The sequence below is a fragment of the Zosterops lateralis genome (genome assembly GCF_965231275.1).
Source record: "Zosterops lateralis genome assembly, chromosome: 2".
NCBI classification, from domain to species: Eukaryota; Metazoa; Chordata; class Aves; order Passeriformes; family Zosteropidae; genus Zosterops; species Zosterops lateralis.
Window position 1 is genome coordinate 13,851,673 of NC_139763.1, and position 23,532 is coordinate 13,875,204.

General features: G+C 37.1%; 1 protein-coding gene across 2 annotated transcripts in view; it reads right to left on the minus strand.

Moving 5' to 3' along the window:
• The window catches only part of POLA1 (DNA polymerase alpha 1, catalytic subunit), a 184,728-nt gene that overhangs the window by 100,318 nt on the left and 60,878 nt on the right, over window positions 1-23,532 (minus strand). For both annotated transcript variants that reach the window (XM_083855217.1, XM_083855218.1), the window contains exons 27-33: window positions 19,289-19,321; window positions 17,650-17,742; window positions 14,027-14,232; window positions 12,640-12,772; window positions 11,018-11,149; window positions 8,862-9,036; window positions 1,089-1,267 (exon numbers count right to left, since the gene is read on the minus strand). In XM_083855217.1, the coding sequence (XP_083711343.1) occupies window positions 1,089-1,267; window positions 8,862-9,036; window positions 11,018-11,149; window positions 12,640-12,772; window positions 14,027-14,232; window positions 17,650-17,742; window positions 19,289-19,321 (951 nt within the window). The remainder of the gene's footprint in view (window positions 1-1,088; window positions 1,268-8,861; window positions 9,037-11,017; window positions 11,150-12,639; window positions 12,773-14,026; window positions 14,233-17,649; window positions 17,743-19,288; window positions 19,322-23,532) is intronic.

Below are 23,532 nucleotides of genomic sequence, written 5' to 3' on the forward strand. Positions count from 1 at the left end.
GTCGCACAGCTTTCAGAAAACTTTCTTTCAATGGAAGACTTAGCTGTTGTGAGCCATCCTGGCTAAACCCCCACCCACAATGCTAATTAATTCCAGGTGAAATAGAGGGGATTTTTGGCTTGGTTTCAGGATTTCTTCTGTTGTTTGGTGGTGGGGATATATTGTTTTTAAGGAGTTTGACATCCATTCCTCTCCAGTTAGCCCATCTGCAACTTGTCAAGTCTACATGCAATTAACTGTCTTATTTACAGCTGCGATGAACAAAAGTCAAGGATTCACAAAGTATCACTCAATTTGTGTGTCTTTTCCTCTTACTTGTTTCCAACCACCGCTTTATTTTGATTCAAAAAATGCAAAACATCTGCCGTTTGTCCAAATTAACTTAAAATAATTACTTTTAATTTAGATAAAAGATTTATTTGCTTTCAGTTTCAAGGTTTTCACTACTCTGAAGCTCGCTAATTTGCCGATGACTAATATATACATAACATGCTGTAGAGTTAAATACTTGGCCTTATTTCAAGTTGTGATCCAAGGTCAGAGATACATTTGTTGGCAGAACTTCTCAACAAGAATGTACCCCTGTGACTTTTTATTCAATTCACAGAGACAGAAGGGAAGATAACATATGAAAACCTTATTGTCAAGAAGGGAGGTGGGATGTGGCGAGATAAACACAAGTTTAAAAAGCACTTTGTTCCAATTATTATGATTTAGGGTAAAAAACTGCCATTGCTGTACAAAAGTTTTATTAAATGGAGAACTGGAAGTTACTAAGGTGTTAAGATAAGGATTCCTTTAGAAGTAACAGCAACAATCATTCACGACTGTGGGCAAACAGATTAATGAAGCCAGAAAATCTCACATGTTCTGCGAGACGCAGCAGCTGAAATGCAAAAATGGGAAAAATATGTCAGCACTATCCTATCAGCAATTATCTGCTCCAAACTATAAATAGCAGGAAGACTGAAACAATATGGTATCTTCTCCTACATCATATGAATCCTGTTTGAAAAGCTGCTCTCCCTACAAGCATTCTTCTCCCCCACCAGTGAGCAGAAACGAAACAAACAAAAAAACCAACTAACCGAACCATCAAAGGCATTGTCATAAATATTTTCTGTTCCGCATTTGAGGCAGCAAAACTTGAATCTTTCACAATCTCTATATTTCTCCTCATCAGTGAGCTGAGCTGGGCCACCAACCAAGGCATCATTCTCATCTTTATGGTAATGGTGATGGACTCTGAATTGGGAGGGATCCAGTCCTATTAATAAGAAACAAAAATTTCAAAAGACTAAGAGGTCAACCATGCAAGCAGGCTTATTTTTCATATGCTTGGTGAAGCAGATTCAAAAGAAAGTTACAAAATGTAAATTCAGAAGCTGAAAATCTCTCCTTAGCAAAACTTCCTCTATAAAACATAAATACATTCTACAATTTTTAACCATGAATAAAGGTTCACGAGACATGAAGAAATCATCTTACTTATCTTCTTACGCAAGATTGCTTTATAAATAAAACAAGCACGCTGCATTATCATGGGAGTATGCAAGAGAACATTTTGTTTCTGAGGAAACCACTCCTAACGGATAGCTTTATTGTTATTTTCTTCTTAAGTTACATTGAAAATATTTCAATAAAAATGTGCATCATTATTAAGAAACGGTCTTTAAATCAAAATGGCACCATTAAAACCAAAAACAGAGAATAAAAACCCCATTAAAGAAACGCGGGTGCACTGCTATTACCAACTCCTTCAAGTCCGTACACAACTGCCAACTCTGATTTCAATGCAGTGGTCGATTTCATTTTGGCTCAGTGGTTAACAGCATGGAGGTTTCAATCTAATGCAGTGGTTAAAATTCAGCAGCAGCATTTAAAACCGCAGCGCTGGAGACAAAGTGCTTTATTTTTGATTGCCAGAACTCAAGATTTTAAACAAATAAATACACAAAAGAGATCCCAGAAATACTGATTCAACCACAAATAAGTAAATAAGCAAGCAAGTACGAAGTTCACTGTTCTAGGAATAAGACTGCCAAAGTAAACTTAATAAAAATCCTCAAGTTTTGTCATCCTTTGTCATGTCCAACATTTTAAAAGTCCATGCATCTCATTTACAGGGGGTTTTTGTTAACTTTAGGGAAAAAAACACATGTTGGAAAAAAAAAACTTAATCGAATGAGCATACAGGAGAAAACCTTCAGAAAATTCACTTTAGTAGTAAAACAAAAAGATCAGAGAAGCACTTTAAAAAATATTTTTAACAGACATTAAGCCAAGTAACAGATTACCATGTATTAAACCATATCCTGTATAAATTTTGGTTTAGAAATGTAAGAATTCCCATAAGAAATGTAACAAAGATTACAAATAGAAAGTGAAGCTTCACCTTATTATAATTGTACCATGATACCATAAGACAACGGTTAGGAACAATATTCAGGGGAACTACACAAATATTATTGCACTTAAGAAACAGTTATATTATACAGGCAGATATAGATTGTCTTTACATAAAAGATATGTCTGGCCACTATACTGCATTTTTATGTTGCAGTCTCAAAACAAACTGAAGCACAAGGAAAAATTCTACTGCCAAATAAGTTTATTTGATTCTTGATAGAATATGGGTTTCACTAAAATTTAATCAATCTTCCCAATTTTGTCAAAATTAAAAAATGTCAATGCACAAAGGCAACAATTCACCTCCAGGAGGTTTCTAAACTTTTAATACAGTTCTCCACTATTCATTTAAAGAAAAAGCATACAAAGCAAAATACCCTGCTAATAGCTTATTTTACACTTTAATACACATGGTATCTCCTCCAAAAAGACTGTAAGGCTTGTTTGTTTGTTTGGGGGTGTTTTGTTTTTTTGTTGTTTTGGTTGTTTGTTTTTTTAAAATGAAAAGGTTGGTAATATAGCTGCAGCACACAGGTAGCAGACAGAAGGTTTAAAAAGGGAACTGGAGTTCAGTATTCAGATTTTGCAAAAAATCAAGTATGTAGTAGATTGGATCTAAGATAACAACGGTGAAAACAAAAATTTTCAGTTTACTCTGAGTTCAGAAGTGGAATGAAAAAACATCATTCCAACTTTCTGATACAGATACCTTTACAGTTCAGCTAGAAATCTTTGGTTGTTTTCCAAAAGGCAAATATGGAGTGAAGTAGCTCACTAAAATATAAAAGGAGACAAATTCTGGTCTTCAGGCAACTGCAGTTTTCCAACACTGATTCAAAAATAGTGACAGTAAATATTGGTCATTTAATACTAATTTAACAGAAAAAAAAAATCATTGTGAGAATTTAAGTCACACTTATCTCTGAACTTTCTTAGCTGTTTTGAGTGGAAAAAACAACAAAAAAAAATATTGTGCTGAACCAAGCATACATCTAAGGTCTGGTGTGCAAACAGCCATAGTGAAATAAAAAGGACTACAAATCAGGCTTTTAAAGAACATGCCTACATCAATTATCTTGTGGAATTGGGAACCATTTTATCTATTATCTCCTTTCAGGAATAGTTAGTTGGTTCAGTTAATCCATTTCAGCACCCTAACTGGTATCCTCTCGGACCAGGTCACACTGGTCACATTATTTTACGTAGTACACAAAACGAGCTATCTAATTGGGTGGTGGAAAAAAAAAATAATATCTGGTTTTGGTAATTTTTAAATGAATAGGATGAGACTAATCAGTGAACTTTGAATTTTTTTTTTTTTTTTTTTTTTTTAAAGACCATCATAACATCAAGAAAAAATACAAATCAAAGGGACTTTGACTTTTTCTGACAGGAGAAAGTCTTCAGGGCTATCATTGAATTACCTGCACCGGAGGTGAGCTTTATCAGCTCACCAAACCGCAGGGCTGGATGCTGGATGCAGGATGCAGGACTTCACAGCCCTGCAGCATCACAAACGCCCTGATGAAAGCGGCGCGGCCAAACTAATTAACACAACTAAGTTCGGGGACTTGCTCCTGAATTATTTAAACCATTACTAACTGGCAAGCAAAGCGGGTCACACAAGGACCTGAAAAAACGGTCAGAGATTTTTACCAAACGCAGTATTTTAAAGGCAACATTTCTGCGGATGGCTTGTGCCCTTCCTTCCTTCGCTCCTTCCCCCGCACTCCCGCGGGCACGGGGCCGCCGGGGGAGCACCGCGGCCGCCGGGCAGCCCTGAGGGGGCCGGGGCTGTTCCCGGGAGCTGTTCCCGGAGCTGTTCCCGGGAGCTGTGCCCGGAGCTGTTCACGGGGTCGGTGCCCGGGGCCCGTTCCCGAGGCCGCGTTCCAGCCGCAGGTGCGCGGGGCCCGCGGGAGTTCCGCCCGCACCTTTCCCCGGCCCCGCGCGGGAGGGCGGGAATCGCCAGCCGGTGCTGCCACCCCGCGGCCGGAGCCGCGCACTGCAGGGGGGCCCGCGGGGCCGGGGCCGCCCGCCCGGCCGGGCTCTGCGCGTTTATTCATTCACATCGGTGTTGCTGCTTTTGTTCATTCATCTTAGCGTTGTTTCTTTTATTCATTCATATTTTCACTCTTTCCTTTATTCATTCACAGCGCCCAAGGCGCTTTAACGATTCTCAGGTTCTGAGCAGGTCTGGAGCATCTCAAAATACCCAGCCAGACCACAAACAACTAAGTTTACACGTTCTAGGGCTAGTTACTGTATTGTCATCAAGTTTCGTCATGACTTTAATCTTAATTTTCACCATTGCTTTTTCACTTCACTCCCTAATGTGAGGAAAAACACAAAAAAGTCAAAACTTGAGGTAAATTCTGCATGCCACAAGGAGAGCAACCATCCTGGTTTCTGCCTGCGGAGTCTGAGCAGCTGCTGCACACTTACATTAAAGACACTTAAACAATTCTCTAATAATAATTTTTTTAAAAAGACAATTTAAAAAGCTAGCATATTTGGTGCTGGTGGGTTTCCTTTCAAGAAGCAGCTAACACACAGACATCACAGCAGGGAGCAGTACTGGGAGGTGCTCCTAAGGACAAGCCTCACCAGGACCAGGAATGGCTCCCTAAAATCAGACAGCCTTCCTAAGAAATGCCCAATGGAAGCAAGCTGCAGAGCACCAACGTGCACATCCCTCTGTCAGGCAGCAGAACACTCCTCTTTCAGAACATCACAACACTGTCTAGGACAGCAGTCATCAACTTCCATCATTTAAAGCAAATAATATTATGTAGTAAAAGCTACAAAAGTCCCATGGTTAAAGAACTCTGCTTCTGTAATGTCTGCTTATTTCTGACAACACACAAATAAGATGTAACTTTTCTTCAACACAAGGAGCAGTACTTAACTTATGTATTAACAAAACCCCCTTATTTGAAATACAGTAAGAGAACTGCTGTGCCACACAATTCTTTCAGTTTAAAAGCTAGATATATTAAGGATGAAGTAAGGTCATTTAGGAGATTTAGGAAGATCAGATTTATTAAATTATATAACTGATTAGATTGCACACTTTATTTAGTTTTACAAACTGAGACAATCCTCATCTTGTCACTGCATTTCCTCAGAAACTTCAGGACAAAGAGAGTGCATGCAGGAGTATGCCCATGAGGTTCTCATTGTTAGGAACAATGAACTTCCACCTCTCAAACGCTAGGCAGATACCCCACAATGGCCCAAAACAAAAGGCAGTTTTCAACTTGATTCCATAGCAAATCAATATGATATTTAAGGGGTTCTCTGCAATTTTTAAATTGTATTATTTGCTGCTGTTCTTCAGTGTCTAAAACAATTTAAAATTACTTGCTTTGAGCACAGACAGAACAAAGAACTTCTCAGCACTTTGATGTGAGCCAAGCTTCCCTAGCAGAGTTCAATTTTATCTACTCAGACTAGCAGGGTGACAGGAAGCGTTCACCTTATCAACATGCATTACTGCACATTCTGTTAAAAATGCAGCCAAGATCTTTCTTCTACAACCACTCTCCCTATACAGACACATATTCTACGTAACACAATAAATCTGATTAGTGGAGGAAGACACACACAATGAGAATGCAACAGGGTTTTGGTCCATAGATATGATGCTTATATATCCGTCAGAATGGGAAAATCTGTCTTTTTGCAACAAGATGGGAAGAACAATGGGAATTTGGATGTACATCATGATGAAAACACTAAGTAAAAAAGCCCAACTTAGCATCACAGATCAGTTAACAGTTTCCATATTTGCTTGTTTTAGCAAGCTGGACTCAAGTATCTTGTAGTCTTTTGTATCTTACAAAGGATTTTTGATTTCTATGAAAGAAAACCACTTGACTCCAGTACCATTTTAAAAACTCTGTAAGATAACTTCAGCTTGCAATGACTTATGTACAGCTCTGATCAAGTGCTGTATATGAAAACCTAAGCAGATCAGAAGTCTTGAAAAAGACCTGACTTTACCCTCAAGCTCAGTTTAAACTTTCCCAAGAAAACGAAGCTAGGGAAGGTGATAGAATTCTGACTACAGCAAGGTCAAACTGAACACACTTCAGATCTAAGACTGTAATAGATACATACAGGTTTTCAGACTGACAATTGTGGACTATTAATAAACTCTCAGCTGCATGATGCTATTACAGACCATAAAAGAAATCTTCATCTGGAACATACTACAGTGCAAAAAGCAGCACAGGCATTTGCAAACAGTAGGTGTTATCAAGTGGCACAGAGTTCTTAAGATCTGGGTAGTTAATTTAGGTTTCTGAAGGGAGCCAGTCTTCTCTGAAAATCTAACCTGTTGTGAATAAGAGCTCTGAATTTGAGCTTAACTCTACAAGACTAACAACCTTTGCCAAACAAAATAAACTAGCTTCAGAAATTGTTCCTTTTACCTAAAGGAAGTACAACTTTGCTGCCTATTTTAAACCCCTTCACCTAACCAAGACTGCTTGACCTTTTCAGTCAGGCATACCACACTGTCAAGTCTGACATCAAGGGAAAGTTGGATACCAAGGCCTTACCACATAATAAACATGATGATTTGTGTGGTCAGCCTGCATGTGTGGAGCAGGGCTGACACCTCCTCAAAGCATGAGAGCTGTTGAGGACACATGGCAACATCAAATGCCCCCAAGAAATATCTTTGCTGACTCAGAAAAAGCAGAATTTCTGTCTTCAACTCCTTCTCAACAACCCAGAAATGGAGATGGAAAAAGCTGCATGTTACAAGGATTGCCTGGGGAGATTAACATCCCTCATGGCTATCATCCCCCTTCCTGAGAAACAACAAGGCAGGACTTCTCTTGCACACACACTGAGGTACAATCTCCAAGCTAACCAGCTGTTACTAGGGAGCTACAGATGCAGTTACACAGGTGAAGGGTTCTGAGGCAACCCACTACCAGGTGATTTTTAATTGGCCAAATCCTGGATCTTAGCCTCCTTTACCTAAACACAAAATGCTTATGACTAACTGACGCCGTTGTACACTACGACAACACAAAGACTCTGACTTCAGAAGGCTGAAAATTACTCCTTTATTCTTGGGATGTGTCTCCTTTTTAATACTATTCTACACAGACCAATTTGATTGGTGACAAAAAGACAAACCTCTTCAATCACATTGGTCAGACCAAAGGGACATCAAGAAGAAGCCCCTCCTAAGGAAAGAATGTAAACAATTTATTGTTACAAAAACATGTCTCTTGTTTACAGAAAATTCCCTGGAAAAAGAATTTCAGAAAACCAAAACATCTCAGGAGCAAAGCAGGGCTACAACTAACTCTTCCTTTGACTGTTCCAATATTCTGAACAAAGTAATTTCTGCAGGTCTGAACTTCCTGTAGACATGGGCACAGCACAGATTATTAAACTGACACAGTGCAACTCTCTAAGAAGTTCTCCTAGAGAAAAGGCAGTCTTGTCAAGAATTCCATAGCCAGCAAAACTGACAACTTTTTCATGTCATTCAGCAACAGTTTTAAAAATAATGAACTACATGTGGGATACAAATCACTAAATTTCAGTTTATCAAGTGGATCAGTCAAGTCTGTTGGTTAATCACTACTGGGGAGGAAACAACACTAAAAGGAATACACACAGAGAGCATTGCATTTTCAAGAAGAGAGACCCAATAGAACTGTTAACAAATTCTCAACCTGACAGTTTTTTCTAGGTAAGAAGTCCAGGGAATAGAGAAGAAAGAGGCAATCACAGTTGAGCAGAAAAATCTCTAATTCTAATTATTAGACATCTTTTAAAAGGACAAACAACTCTAACAAGAGAAATTCCCTGTGGCTCATTTGAATTAAAACCGTTGATTTCATGGATCACTAACATTATTTATATATTTTTAACAGGATTTCTTGGTTTTGGGACCACTTAATTCCTTCATATGAAGCAGTTAAAACTGTTACTAAGATTTCATTATTTCTGTTATCCAATAAGTCAGTTTTAGCAACCAAGTCTTCACTGACATCCTAGTAAAAATTTGTATTATTTCACTGCAGTTATGACTGTTGTTTTTCCCTGGGAAGATGCCAGAGATGCCAGCATTTCTCTCTGAAAAAACGTTAGTTCAGATGCACACCCCAGAACTCCTTCAGTAACTTAAGAAAATCTCAAAGACATGCAATAGTACTGTCATTTCTGAAAAGCAGATTTTTGTAACTCTGAACAAGGATTTTAAAATTAAATTCATGTTAGAAATCACCTTCTGAAAAAACACTATTCTGCAGAAGTCATAAATACACTTAGAGTCCACGCTGCTGTCTACAGGCTGTGTAACACAAGCTATTGTTCAGTGTAAAAAGACTGATATAGGGGGAAGCATTTCTGTTGAGAAACACACATTAAAACCTCTCACTTTGGATCTTGCAATTCTTTAAATAAACTGAATTTAAAATACTTACCTAACCATGTTGCAATAAGAACAGAATCAATTCCCTCTATGGGCTCACATATTCTAGCAACTACTGGATGTATTTGCTGTGACAGGTAGTACTGAGTATCAATTGTAAGATTTTCTTGCTTTTTTAACTGTTCTGGAGCATATGCTCGCTGGCTGGCACTGAGATCTGATCCATCCTAAGGAGACACATACAAAACAAAGTGTGAAAAAAGTCTATACAAAGAATTATGCTTCAAATATTATGCATTATTTTAATGCAAAATTGTTAGACACTCTTTTGGTTGATTTATTATGCATCCAATACAAATCCAACAGTAGTAAAAAAACTGCATTGCTGATGCTGGCATCAACTAGCAAGTTCAAGAATGCAAAACCAGCTTGTATTATTGCAGCCTACACGTGCAAATCAGTACGAGTAGACAGAGTAAACAGTCCCATCTGTCAATTCTGAAATGCACAATGAAAACACATTGTAACCATCAGCCCAGTTAAAAATACACAGAGGGCATGCATTTTGGATTCACTTTGTACTAAACCAGCATTATCATTTTGCACAACAAGCAAATTCTAAGTCATGGATATCAAAGCTATATCTTTTTTGCTAGGAAATTTATATTCTTTAATTCTATAAAGAAGCAAATAGAATGAATCGTCAGAGAATGGACCTTCACTCTGGCATAGGAATAAATAACAGAGGCAACAGTGTTGATTTAGAAGAGGAAATTCTAAAATATTCAAAAATACTGAAATAAATGTATGGTGACATCTCAGGCCAAGAGAGAAACAACACGTAGAGGTCAAAATATACATTAAATTTTTCTCCAACTTGAAAGAGGAAGATAAGGAGAAAATAATTTCATTTAGGAAGGCAATATTAAATTGAAAACAATATATATGGAGGGATTAGGTATCAGATCTAAGAAAATGGATCTCCTTTCAATCTGTAAAATCATAATCCCCATTCTCAAATGCACTAAGAAATTTCATTTTTAATGTGTGTCAAAAATCTTAGAGCAGAACTTAAAGCAGTATTTTAGCAAGATTCTGCAATAGACATAAACATTTCAAGGAATTGGGCAGGGTAGAGAGAAGCACCACAACTGTTTTGGGGTTTCTTTTGCTAAGTACAGTCTCTTTTTTGATTTTTTTTCAGTAAAATAAAACTAATGCGTTAACACATGACACCTTCATATTTTTCATTTAAGACGAGCTACTGGTTTCAATAGGGTCAGCCACCATGGACTGAAAACCCATCACTAATAAAGACAGACTGCAAGCCATTGGTCCCTCCTACTCCTTTCAGACAACTTAGTATTCAGAACAAAATTAATTTAGGACTATTCAGCTCATCCAGCTGCTTTGCAAAAATAATTACAATGCAACTCCTTCAGCTCCCTTCTTTCAACAAGTATATTCTTCTCTTGTATTGTGCCACTGCTCAGCCGCACCCGTGGCCCAGCTCTCAAAAGTCTTGGCAGCTTTGGGATGCCAGGCTAAGAACTCTCAATTAGGTCAAACACAGTATCTTTCAGTTTGAATATAATAAAGGAGCTGAAATAGTCACACTGTCAAGTTCATCAGCTTGGCCTAAAAGATCCCTTGGTCCATCTAACTCAACCTACACTTTTTCATTTTAATTAACAGAACCAAAGTGGAGTATATATTTGTGAAATAGTGATACATTCATAGGATAAACACCTGAAAGCAGAAAGTGGCTCAAATTTCCCAGTCTGTACATCAGACCTACCACCAGATCCAAAGACCACAAACTGAAGAGACTACAGGTTGAGACTGGAAATAACAATGATGCTATTTAGCCAACAACAACAATTATCTCTCCACGGATAAAAGGTTCTTCACCACCAGAATTTTCTTCTGCTTAAAACAAAGACTAGACATTTTCTTTAAAGTAAGTTCTACTTCCAAACAGGAATAAATTCAGGGAGATTTTACCAGTCACTATATAGAAATAGTTGTTGAGCTGATCACAATGCTCGATAAAACTAACTCTAGTACAGAAAACTGACTATTTTAAAATAGATGACTACATCACCAAAAAGAAATGCCAAAACATATTTTCCCAGGAGCTGAGCTGGTTTTCTTTGCCATCTCTCAAAACAATACCTAGTATTTAGCTATGAAGAAAGACATTTTTACCTGACAAATGATATATGACACTGTGTCTCCTGCCTTCACCTTTCGGCCTCCATGAGAGTTTATCCACATGGCAACATGCACATGTGGCAAGGTTTTTTTGTCAGGATAATCCTGGGGATCTTTTGTCAATGCCTAAAATACCAAAGGGGAAAACAGAAGCATAACTATGAGAAAAATCTATTCCTTCAGTGATGGATAACTCAGAACTTTAAAAGACAAGATTACATTGCAGCCATCTTCATCCTTCTACCATTCACAAGTTCCTCTGAAACACAAAGTAAGACATAAAGACTAACAAATGCATTTGCCATTTGTTAAGCCCTAGGTACCAGTCCCTCAAATTTTATAAATGTTATTATTAATGAAACAAAATCATGTTTTTACAATTACCATCTGAGAAATGCATTTGCGTTATAGACTAAATTGAAGATGACAATATTACACAAAATATAAAAATAGAGCCAGAGATTACCCTCTTACTCCTGTTCTATTAAGGTCATACAGTAAATCTGAATATTGTGTAGCTAAGTGTATCTAACAAGCTCTGTAGCAAGAGAATACAAATGAATTTAAGTAGTTCAGTATATCTCATACTACTGAGATTCCACAATGAGCTTTCCTTAAAATGAAATAAAATAGAATGCTACATTTAAGTATTTACTGTCATCCAAATTCTTAGAAACAACTTCTACACTTGACCTAATAGCTAAATACATTTTTTCTGAAGTAGTAAAACAGAGGAACTTTAGGAATTTAAAGTGAACATTTTGCTATATATATCTTTTACTGGGACACTAAGTGCTCTTAGAAGATTTGCATCAGAACATTCTTTTTTTAAGTCAATCATAAAATTCAGTGATTTCTCTACACTCACATGACAACCTGAACACATTTCTTAACTGATTAACACAGTCTTACAGAGCAGACAGATGTCCAGCTGGCAAAAGAAATAGACTTTGCATGGACAGTTGATAGATCTCTTCTATTAGAAGCATAAGAGAGGCATGTAATACCCAATTCATCAGTGAAACACCCCCCCTAACAGGAAAGGGGAGTCTCTGAAGCTAAAAATACAGGTTTTATCATTGAAGATTCACCAAAAAAAAATCTCCAAACCACAATGCTGTTGCTAAAACTGCTGTAGAAAAAGCAGAGTATTTTACTTCTTTTCCTTCTTGTTGCAGGAAAGTCTTGAATGAGGGCTCAAAATGACTAGTGGCTTTTTTATATGGCACTTTCTAGGGAAATACTATGAGGGCTTTCTAGAAAAAGAGTTTTTGATTCTTTTCCATTGCATTCTTCAGTTTATGCATTTCAAGCTTGAAATACAAAGTAAAAGGAGAAAACTCCTCCTGAAAGCATCATGCCATTCTGAAAGTGCCGAATGAGCCTGGTAAACAGCAGACAAGACACAGTTTTTATTCTGGAGCCTCCAGCCCCAGTAGGGCTTTCTTCCCTCATACTGGAGGATCTTCATAGCATCTCCTGAACTATTCAGTACCTAATAAAACTCCTGCTATTTCACAGCATGATAAGGATTAAAAAATATTTTTGTCAGCAGTCAATATATTCAGGAACGGTAAAGTTTTTCTGAGATAGAAAAGAGCTGCAAGATCACTTACCTTGTTTATTTCAAACTGATTTGCTGGGATCTGACCACTGGCCACATTTTCTCCAATTTCTATAAGTCGCCTTTGAATATTTTCCACAATTATGTCTCGGGGCTGATCAGAAAGAATCTGACCAATTACATAGCTGCAAAAACAGTACAAAAATTAAGAAAAGCTTGGCACACGCAAAACCATTACAAACAGACACAATCTTCTCTTCCCCTAGATTTTCTCTAGACGCTAAAGAGCCCAAGGATGAAGTAAGATGAAAAATTTATAGAAATTTGCCAGTATATTTTATGTTGTGTTTTATTTATTTACTTATTTTACTAAAAGCAAATTATTGCAAACAGTTCTAACACTAAATAGTGATTTGGAATAATTGAGTGCAACTTTCTATTTTCTGCTGCCATATCATTTTTCCATTTATTATTCCATAGCAGGTATCTTAAGATGGGGGAGAAGAGAACATACCAAGGAAGCAAAGTCTTGCCTATTGCTGCAAAATGTGGTTGGAAGATCTGCCAGCTGCAGAAGAGTTAGTCACTAAAGAACACTCTCCAACATTTGTATAGCTTTAATTACTAATACATTCCTAACTTGGAAAAATTTGCTTCTATTATGATGCATCTTTTCTTAGAAAATGCAAGTCTTAAGAACAGTAAGCAAGTGTGTGGTGTATTTTTACAGATGTGAAAAGTGTTCATTTTTGGATACATTTGGACCATGAGCTGTTTAAGTTTTCAAGAGGCATTATACAATGAGTCAGCACCCAGATGACCACCTCTCCACTCTCTCTAATTTTCTTTCTTTGATGCTAAATAAATTACTTCTACTGAATTAAAGCATTAAAATGCCCCGTGCAATGACAATTAATAAACAGTCAATCCAGTATTCATCCTAATGAAGTATCAAAGTAGTCTCATGGCAAAAGGAAACAGAAGCAGTCTTGGTTCCCCAAAGAAAGGGATCTCCTCCTCAGGCTGCACCCAGTGCAGCTTTTTCAGAGGGTGCTCAAAGTGCTGATCTCCAGCTTCATTACCCATCTAGGAAATAAAACATCTGACCTAGAACCCACAATTTCAAATGCTGACAGCATCTACCATCTTCACAAGACTTCAGCTCTGGTTTGTTAAATGGCATTTACAACACTGTGAGAACTCAGAAGCACAGCTTCCATAGCAGATGCAAAATCAGATAGTGAAATTAGGAGACATTTGGACTTGCACAAGCATAACCTTGCCAGAAGGTAACGTTTTATCTCCTACAAAAATCAGCTAAATCCTAACACTGATGTTAGTTACCAATCTGTGATCTTCAGGAAACACAGTATCAAATAGTTAGGAGTCATATAGTGTTTAAAATAGAGCAAAGAAGACAATGCCATAAAGAAATTTACTTTCCAGTCTGTTTAGCAAGATCACACCAGTCTCTCCGGACTATATCCAGCCCTTTTAGTTCTTGTTTAGTTACATATTTCCCATCTCCTGTTGGTTCCACAGTCAGAGCAGCGTATTTCTTCTTCTTTAACAAGAGCAAGGACTTAAAAATTCCATCAATATCAATTTCCAACAATTTGTACAGCTTGTTCACTTCACTTTTGATCTGCAAATTAAAATACATTAAAAACAAATGCACCAATTTAACGATGGACAAATTCAAGTTCAGTATCTAAATGCATTGTTACACACTGTCTATTTGCATACACATTTTAAAGACTGGTCAGATACTAATTAATTAATTATAAACTTGTAACTACAAGTTACTATTAAAATTAAGATTCAGCCATTGACTTTTTCAGTATCTACAGCTTGGTACATCTAACTCCTTAACAAAATTAAGCAAGGCAAAGAAACGTGGAATTGAAGTGACCTTGGAGATAACTGACTCCAACTCATTTTACTAGAACAGCTAGCTCTAGTTCCAGCTAACCTCTCACATAAGTTAAGCAAACAAGGGATTTCACAGCAGGGACCTACTTACTAGGCAAAGACAAGAGATGATCACTTAGACAGAAAATGCAAATAGCCTTATAGAAAAGATATCTTGCAAAGGCACCTTTCTTTCTTCCCACTCTCATCCAAAACCAGGGAGGGGACAAGACCTATGACTGCAGACCAGAGCTCTGTGTGTGCATGTTCAGGAAAAACAGGCAAGTTTCTTTTATCCTTTCCCACAATATACCTACCTTTTCTATAGCCTGATTTCCTTGAGAGGAAAAGGTGCTGTTTTTCTACACATGAGCTTTGTTTTATCCATATACAAAAGCTTTAAGTGGCACTGATACATTATCTTAATATAGTACCAAGTATCTCTTACCTCTATTCTAGGGGACAGAAGGGCAACTGCCCAAAACAGCATGAACCTTCAAGGACAAACTTTGGCTGCAGTACACATTTACCCACCTACTGGCTTGGCTAAAAGTTTCCCACTTGCTTTTTTCTTTTTACTTTCTTCATATGTTTTTACTTCACATTCTTCAACAGAGTATCTGCAGATGCCAGGTGTCCTGTTCTACTCTTGACCTTCTTTCCTCTACAACTTACTTTACCTGTTGATTTTCAGTATCCATAAACACTCTTACCACCAACTATGAACTATCCTTTCCTCATGTCTCACTGAAGTTTAATATGGATTCAAGTTCTTTGCCATTTAACAGATATCCTCACCAAGAGCAGGACCTTCAGCATAAAATCTCACTTGTTTCCTATCTAGCCTTGAACTCAGATTACCATTTTAACCAAAACTTCCTTTACAAACTTTCCATTTATGTGTATACATATATGGGCATACTAAGTTTTTCTCACTTAGATCTCTCTTTTTCCTACTGCAGGAATTACCATTACTTTGATATCCCCTGTATATTTCTAAGTTTTGAAGGACATCATGAGGCAAAAACCATTTTGCTAGGAAGTTCATATTTTCTTTCTTAAAACACTCAAACAATTCTCTGAAAATTTTTCTGCGATTTTAATTTTCAATTTTTCTTTTTTCCAGCATACTAACCAAGTGCTCAAAACCCAGGAACAGTTCAGTACTGAATGTACTGGCAAATCTGATTCACAAGGATGCACAGAAAATGAGAAAAAAACTTCTGCTAAGTAATGACTAAAAAGGGCATGAATATAAATAATGGAGGGCTAAGGATGGAAGAGAACACACACATTAGATGGGGGAATTCAGAAAGCACATGAGAGAGTTTTCTCCAATAAAAACCCAAATTAATCTGTTGGAGGAATGCTTCATTGCTGAAGACAACCCATAAATTCACACTTTACATCAGAACAGGGGTACACTCACTAACTGCTCTCACTGTAATTGTTTGCATTAAACCTGTGTGCCTTCCATACACTCTACATTAAAGCAAAAGTGTAGTAAAAGCAACGTAAATATCCCTCACCTTAGAACATAAAACTTTGGGAAAGAAATTATTATGCAGTGGAGCAGAGATATTTCTTGAGAGCATTCCTCATCAAAACAGACAATTCTTTATCCTGAATTTTTTAATAGGAATTACTCAAAACAAGGAAAATGTAAATGGTCAAAGTGTTTACAAAAAAAAAGTAACTGTCACTTTCTTGAGGAATAAACAAACAAGAAACATGTGAAATGAGACAGATATGAATCACTTTTTTCTGCCACAGAAAGGATATTGAAAGCCACAATGTCTGCAATTTTGATGCTAGGTTTGATTGTGCTGGTTTACAGAGATAAGTTTATTCACTTTCACAGTTTTTATATGTTGTATTTGATTTTAATCAAAACATGTCTTTCTGTCCTTTTTTTAATTAAAAAAACCAACCTCAACTGATACATAATACAGAAGTACAATGGATTAAAAAATGGATTTATTGATTTTACTCTCAATAAACAGCTGACAAGTTCAAACACATACCTATTTTCTCAGAAAGCCTACTAATTCAGAAGTATTTAACCTATTATGCTTATCTGCCAGATTTCATAAAAGTTATTAACTATCCTCTGTAATATTTAGCCACCAAAGGGGAGCACAGGGACAAAAATTAAACCAGAATGAAACCACACACACACGACTGAAGTAAGATTAAACTTTCTTATACACTACTGTACATACACTTGAAATTATACATAATCTTGTATGTGGCAAACAAAAAAAACCTGCTTTCTACCATTCCAGCAGCCCTCCTGCTACTCAGTTATGACATCAAGATATTATCCCATTTTCTGCTCCTGAATGCATCTACTTCTAAATGCACTCACTAGCATGAAGGTAGAAGTATTCTAAATAATCCCAGAGTCACTCTCTGCCTTAAAATCAAATTACTTTTGTTTAATACAATACTGAAATATGTCTATGCTTTCTTTGGTTTTTTTAGAGTTTCCATAGCTCTCTTTTTGATCACAATTTTTTTCATCTTTCAAAAACAGCTTCTATCTTTTCTTTAGGAAGTTCTGAGACACTTCTCCCTTTTCTTCCACTATTTCAGAGAGCCACAAAACTTCCACAGCTTCAATCAATGTTCCACAGCAACACTGATTGCCAGCTCCTAATCAATCAGATCTCTCCTGTATCTTTATACCATGGAAACTAATATTTGAACCTACTACTGAAAATCTGGTAACATATTGAGTGTCATACAAATTACATAACTAAACAAAACTCAATTGAGAGACATCCCTCATGAAAAAAAAAATCCAAACTGTTCATGTTGTTATTGAAATTAACATGGAGGAGAAATTGAACCTTATGTTTTGGTTCACCAAATATTAAGATAATCTCCTGCTACCTTAGAATTAGTTAAAAAAATCTTTTTATGCAATGAAATGTTTCATTTAATTACTTTTAAAAATGCACAGAATAGCTACACCTGAAAATGAGCACTCTGCGATTTTACTACTTCATAGGTTCCATACATTGTGGAGTTCTCTCTCATGGCATATTCTCTGCTTGTGCCACAGAATCCTCTCTTAATACCATCTGCTTCACTCAGAGTAACACCACAGACCTATGTAGGAAATCTTCAAAAAGAAAAAGGTCCTTACCTTATTCCCCAGCTTGAAGACTTCATCCAAATTGGTGCTATTAGTGTTTATCATAATGGAATCTGTGTCTCCATAAATCACTTCAAGATTCATCTAAACGAAAAAAATTGCTTTGAAAAACAAAAAAGAACCAGTCCATCTTCTACAAGTCCCACATAACTTTCAAAGTTCAAAAATATCATTATCTATCCCTTAAACATGAAAAAGTATACTAGCAAGAAAATATAAAATGAATTGTTACTGATAGGTTTGTACATTTCATTAAAACCTATTTGGATTTCAAGAGAATAAAGAAACTTCAGCCACTGATATGTTAAAAAGATCACCATCTTGTGTATATAATATATGTAGGTAAAATTTTACTAAATGAATACTAGAAAAATAGGTCAGTGAACAGTCTGATCTTGAGAAACAGCAGGAGCTCTGATCAGAAATAACTTTGGACTGCTAAGACACAAGAAGATCACTTCCACAGGACTGCTGGACAAATTCAATGACAAGGCAGTCAGCCAAAGTGTTTGAAAGGTAATACCACAGGTATTACCATCCCATTTGCAGCCATCACAATACTACTAGGGGAAAAAAAAGAGAAAAAATACTTAAGATTCTCTATTTCAAACAAATCTGTGAAAGCACTGGTTAGTGGATGACAGCAACTGAGAAAACCAGAGCACTGTCCAGATTAGGCTGCTCTTCACTCTTTCAGATTATGCAGATGGCTTTGTATTTCCATCTTCCCTCTCCCATCTTTTAACTTCTGCAAATCCAACCACCTGTGTTTGTCCTCCCCTGGGCAGCAGATCTTTCAGGGAATGCTCCCTTTTGATAAGGATCTAGATACTGTGACCCACAAGTTTTATCTTCCCAGGCTGAACTACTGAACAATTACATCCAGAGATGAACACAAACATTTACTGAACCCCTTGTCTTTGACTGACACTCTGCCCCTCACATCACTTCTGATTCTGATTCTTGTAACAATTTAAATGCCCTGCTTGGACAAGACTGTATTCAAACATCAGCCATACTTCTATAATACTCTGGATAATGGAGCCAATTCTAGACAAACTGAGGAACATAAAAAAGCCTGTGGTGCATATGAAAGGCATAGCAAAAAAAAAGGTGAAAAGAAAAATTGCCAACACCTGTAAATGTCACAACAACAACAAAAAAAATTGGCACATGCATCTAATTGCATAATATTAATTTGAAAAAAAATGAAAACCTGACATTTTCAGTGGTGGAAAACCAATGCAGCTGTAAAAACTGCAACATGGCTATGTCCATGTTAAACTCCACAGAGTCAGAAAACCACCCTGTGACAGAGCTTAAAGGATGCCAAAAAATAAACCATAATAAACCACTAGAACACATGGTATAACAGGTCTATGAGTAAACTCTAATTAGCACTGTTGCTAATTTGCTTGAAACAGTCCCACATAGGCTTCAAGCAGGGTCCAGATCATATCTGTGGTAGGAAAAGAAAAAAGCTATAATCCATCAGGAAGGATTACATTTGTAAACCAGGCATCCTAAGAAGTGATTTCAGGTCTGTTTGGGTTACAGTTCCCCTAGAATAAAAAATTTCACCAGGTGTGCTCTTTAAGTGTTGTTGTTTAATGAAAATGCTCAGCATTACCTTCTGCACCATCTCCTTGGTATGCATCAAAATCTGAAATTAAAAAAAAAAAAAAAAAAATCAAAGATTAGCGTATGATATAATTACAGGCTAACACATGCAAACATACCCATTAGGTTGCTAACTCCAAATGCTCTCACCTTTCAAAACAAAGCCAACCACCTCTCTCCTGGCAACACACAGTCACCTCAATACTCCTATTACACAAGTAAATTCTTGTTTGACCTTGTATTAATGCTATTATTAACTCCCCTAAAACAAGATTAAAACAAATCTCAAAATTGCATGTGCATGCACACATTCTACCTTAAGAAAAAAAGAACACAGAATCAAATGGCTTAAACACAACCTAATCAGCAAGTGCCAGAATTAAGTCTCTTTCAGTAATTTAGGTCAGTTGTCGCCTTTATATCCACCATCTTATCTCTTGATGTCATTGAAGTTTTTCCCAAGAACATCCTGTCTAATTCAGTCCAGCCTGGATGGTGCTCACTTAAGAAGACTTAGTCAAAACACTTGTAGCATCTCAAAATGGGTCATCAAAAAGCAAACTCCTTATGGAAACCAGAACTGGGACAAAGAGCTGGGATAAAGACATGATTTGCCCTTGAATCAATGGGTCAATCTGCGTGTAACCAGGCTTGATACTCAACCAAGAATGTGTCCTAAGTTCCCCAAAGACTCTGAATGGCACCTCTCTGAACCTGAGAAATAGTTAAAGAGACCTCATGTGAGTAGGCTCCTGCTTCCACCTCTAAATAGTGCTCAGCACAGTGGAGGGTGGGGAGACCACATCATCTGAAGCCACAGGTATAATTGAGGCACAGAAAAGGGACAATCAAATGAGCATAATGAAAAAAAATGTGTAGTTGCAGCAGCAGGAAGAGCTGTGTGAATTCTGCACAGCTGCAGGAGAACCAACATCTGGTCCATTCCTTCAGTCACTTGACCCCATTTCCACTGTACTCCCCACCTTCCTTCTTATCAAGATCCTGGTGCTCTGGCACACTGCTCCAGTTTCCACTTCCCTGGTTTCAGTCCTTTCCATTGCCACTCAGCATAAACAGGTTTTTCTTCAGCTAACCCTGCTAGTCATATATATCTATGCTTTAAATTTTCTTGAGGATTGATTTGAGCATGTTACAGCAATGATAGATCAGAGTCTGTTAGGTGAACCCAAACAATCTGGAACTCTAAAGATAGTCGGGGAACACACTATTTCAACAGCTTATATCAAATTTAGTAGCCTAGCTTCAGTTTTATTACTTTTCACATTAAATTGCAATATTCCTTGGCTGTATTTGCCAAAAGGTAGAATTAAGACTTGTAGTCAAGAAGCCAGTGACAGGGAGCTGAGCAGTAGAAATCAGAAGAGAGGAGGAAAGAGAAAGGACAAACAGGCAAGAGCTATCCACGCTCAGTGGGAATAAGATCATGTTCAGGGAAATAGCATCGCTTTCATAAGGCCAAGGAGTTTGTAATGAAGCCAAGAGTCTTGATTTGTGATGCTGACTATTGTGGTGCTGACTATTGCTATGCCAGGAATTCTGAAACAGGTGAAATCTCCACCACTACACACCAGCACACAAATGGGATGACAACACTGCCATTCCTTAAGACTAATGGCAAGTTTCTTTAGTTTTTCAGAGCCTTTATGCAACCACAGTGCAAATATAAGTTTTTGTCTGCAACTATGCACTGAAAGCTGTATTCCACTCTAGGCACTTAAAGACAGGTTCAGTTCCAAACTATGTTGTAACTTTGACACAGGTGAACTCACAATGCGTGTCCTTATCAGGGTTATTCCCCAAGCAATATGGATATCTACAGATTTATACTCTGGGTCAAGTTCAAAACATCCACTTGATTTAAAGACCATCCACGAGTGCTGCAAACTAGGCACTCAGACAATGTGATGCCTGAACTCTGCTGAAGTCAAAAACTGCAGAAAGTTCAGCTGTCCTGAGTCTTCTTCACAGAACAGGAAAACTGTGAGCCTTAACTGCAGATTCCTGCTAGGCTGTACTTGTCACTGGAATCAGACACACACAATTGCATTTTAATTGGAAGCTTAAAAATAAGGTATTCCAATCCTATTCATCTCCTAGTGAGTGATTCAGACATTCAACCCCACCACCTTTCTATGGAGTTTTGAAATTATTCTAAAGACATATCACTGGTACATGATATCAAATTTCATACAAAGTAGTCAAAATTCCAACATATTCACCACCCCACAACCCTTCCTCTCACTTATTAACTAACTCCTACAGAGAAAGGTTATACCTCTCCTTTAGTACTGCAAAAGCAAACGGGAGTCCCTGAAACAAAATTGAAAAATTAGACCAAAATGAAGAGTTTATACTGAAAAGACAGGAAGGCCTATCAATTTTCCATGATAATCTCTGGCATTTTCTACTTCGCTCTCTGAAATAATTCTATAAATAATGAGAAAGATAACTTTTTTAAAAAATAAAGGGAATACCTCCTACTACAAAATTTGTCTGGCTGTGCAAAAATCATTTCTCAATTGACCCTGAGGACAGCAGTGGGTATAGGTAATCACAACTAGAGGGTCACAGACAAGCTGGCTTCATCAAGTGACTGGCATATGCTAGTGCCACCCATTCTGACAGGAGATCACTTGTAAGTGCCAACAGCTACAAAACAGAAGGTTAAAAAGTATTGCTAAATTCATTAATAAGGCAGTCAGTAGTTATCTGATTTCACAGCAACACCTGCATATTTATCCTCTCATTACCAATTGGATGATGGAATTTTTTCAAGCACATTTCAAAAATCTGCCAATTACAAGTGTAGAAAAAAAATAAACTTTGTAGTTAATTTTTCCCTTAACAAAGTACAGCTGTTGAGAATAATTGTTCAAGATCTTACCCTGTAATGTCAACTACAGCAGAACAAAGAGTATTTAATTAGCAAATCTATCCAGTAATTCAACACCTATTATATAAAATGCCTTCGTGATTTTATTCAGGATAATTTGCTAAGAGGGTTATTACTGACATTCAGATGAAATTTAAAATTCCTACGCAAGTCGAGTCATAATAGCAGTAATGATCCCCCCAATCAGGAGATACTGTGTCACACAAGGTTCTTTAGCAATGCAGCAGCCTATTTCCTGACTTCTTAATTCCTGGGCTCAGCTCAGTGAGAGCCCTTCATGCCAATATTTCAGTCAGCAATACATCCTTAATGGGACTCTATTAAAATACCTAGAATAAAAGTGACTTTTTTTTTTTTTGTTAAGGAGAATGACAGCTCTGCTATCATATCAATCCTGAGCAGTTTCTCAGAAATGCACAGCAGAGGAAGGGAGGTGGGAAGACAGAAGAAAGAAGGAAGAGAATAGGGAAAATGGTATTGGGTAGTTTCCTTTTGCAAATAATACTGCACTGCTTATGAGAGCTGGATTGTCTCCTATTCCAAGTAGGAAGAATTAATTGCTTGGCAACCCATCTGTACAGCCATGCCCCCTCCCCCCAGCAAACATATACTTCTAAAAACCTGTGAGCTTCTCAGTACAGTGAACATCTGTGAAACTCTTTTAACTTTTTTTTCTTGTAAAAGCAAGACTAGCAACACACATTTTCTCACCCATGAACTGCAAGTCAATATAAACTTAAAGATTGTAATTGCAGACAAGCCCTTATCAAACTGCAAACTTCCCTGTTCTAATCCAATTCACTAATTACTTAATTATATGAGGTGGTGATTTAAGACAGGGAATGATTTAAAATAAATATACAAAGTACAGCTTTACTATTATTTATTACATCAAGTATTTTTAAAGATTCCTTATTTAAAAACCTCTGAAACCTTCTGATGAGAGCAAGCTTCTGTGGACACAAGCTAAGATACAAGAGATAAAAACTAATGAGACAAGATACAAAACTAATATGCTGATGGAAAGATTTCTCCTGTAAACACATATATTCTGCAGAATCCTGGGGTCACAGACGTGAAGGAACAGAAGGGAAGACTTAAAAACAGACAGAAAAAAATGAGCACAATCATTACAAAATCATTATACCAGAGAAGGATACACAAAAAAACCCCAAACCAACAAACAAAACCAATCTACATCACTCCCTGTGCACTCATTCTGCGCAAGGAGAAAAACAAGCAGCCTTAAGGTCCTGTAAAAAACTGTAGTTTTGAAAACTATCTGTAGTTATCTAGAGTAGACCTGATATATTTTTCCACCTCATTTATTTACTTCTGCA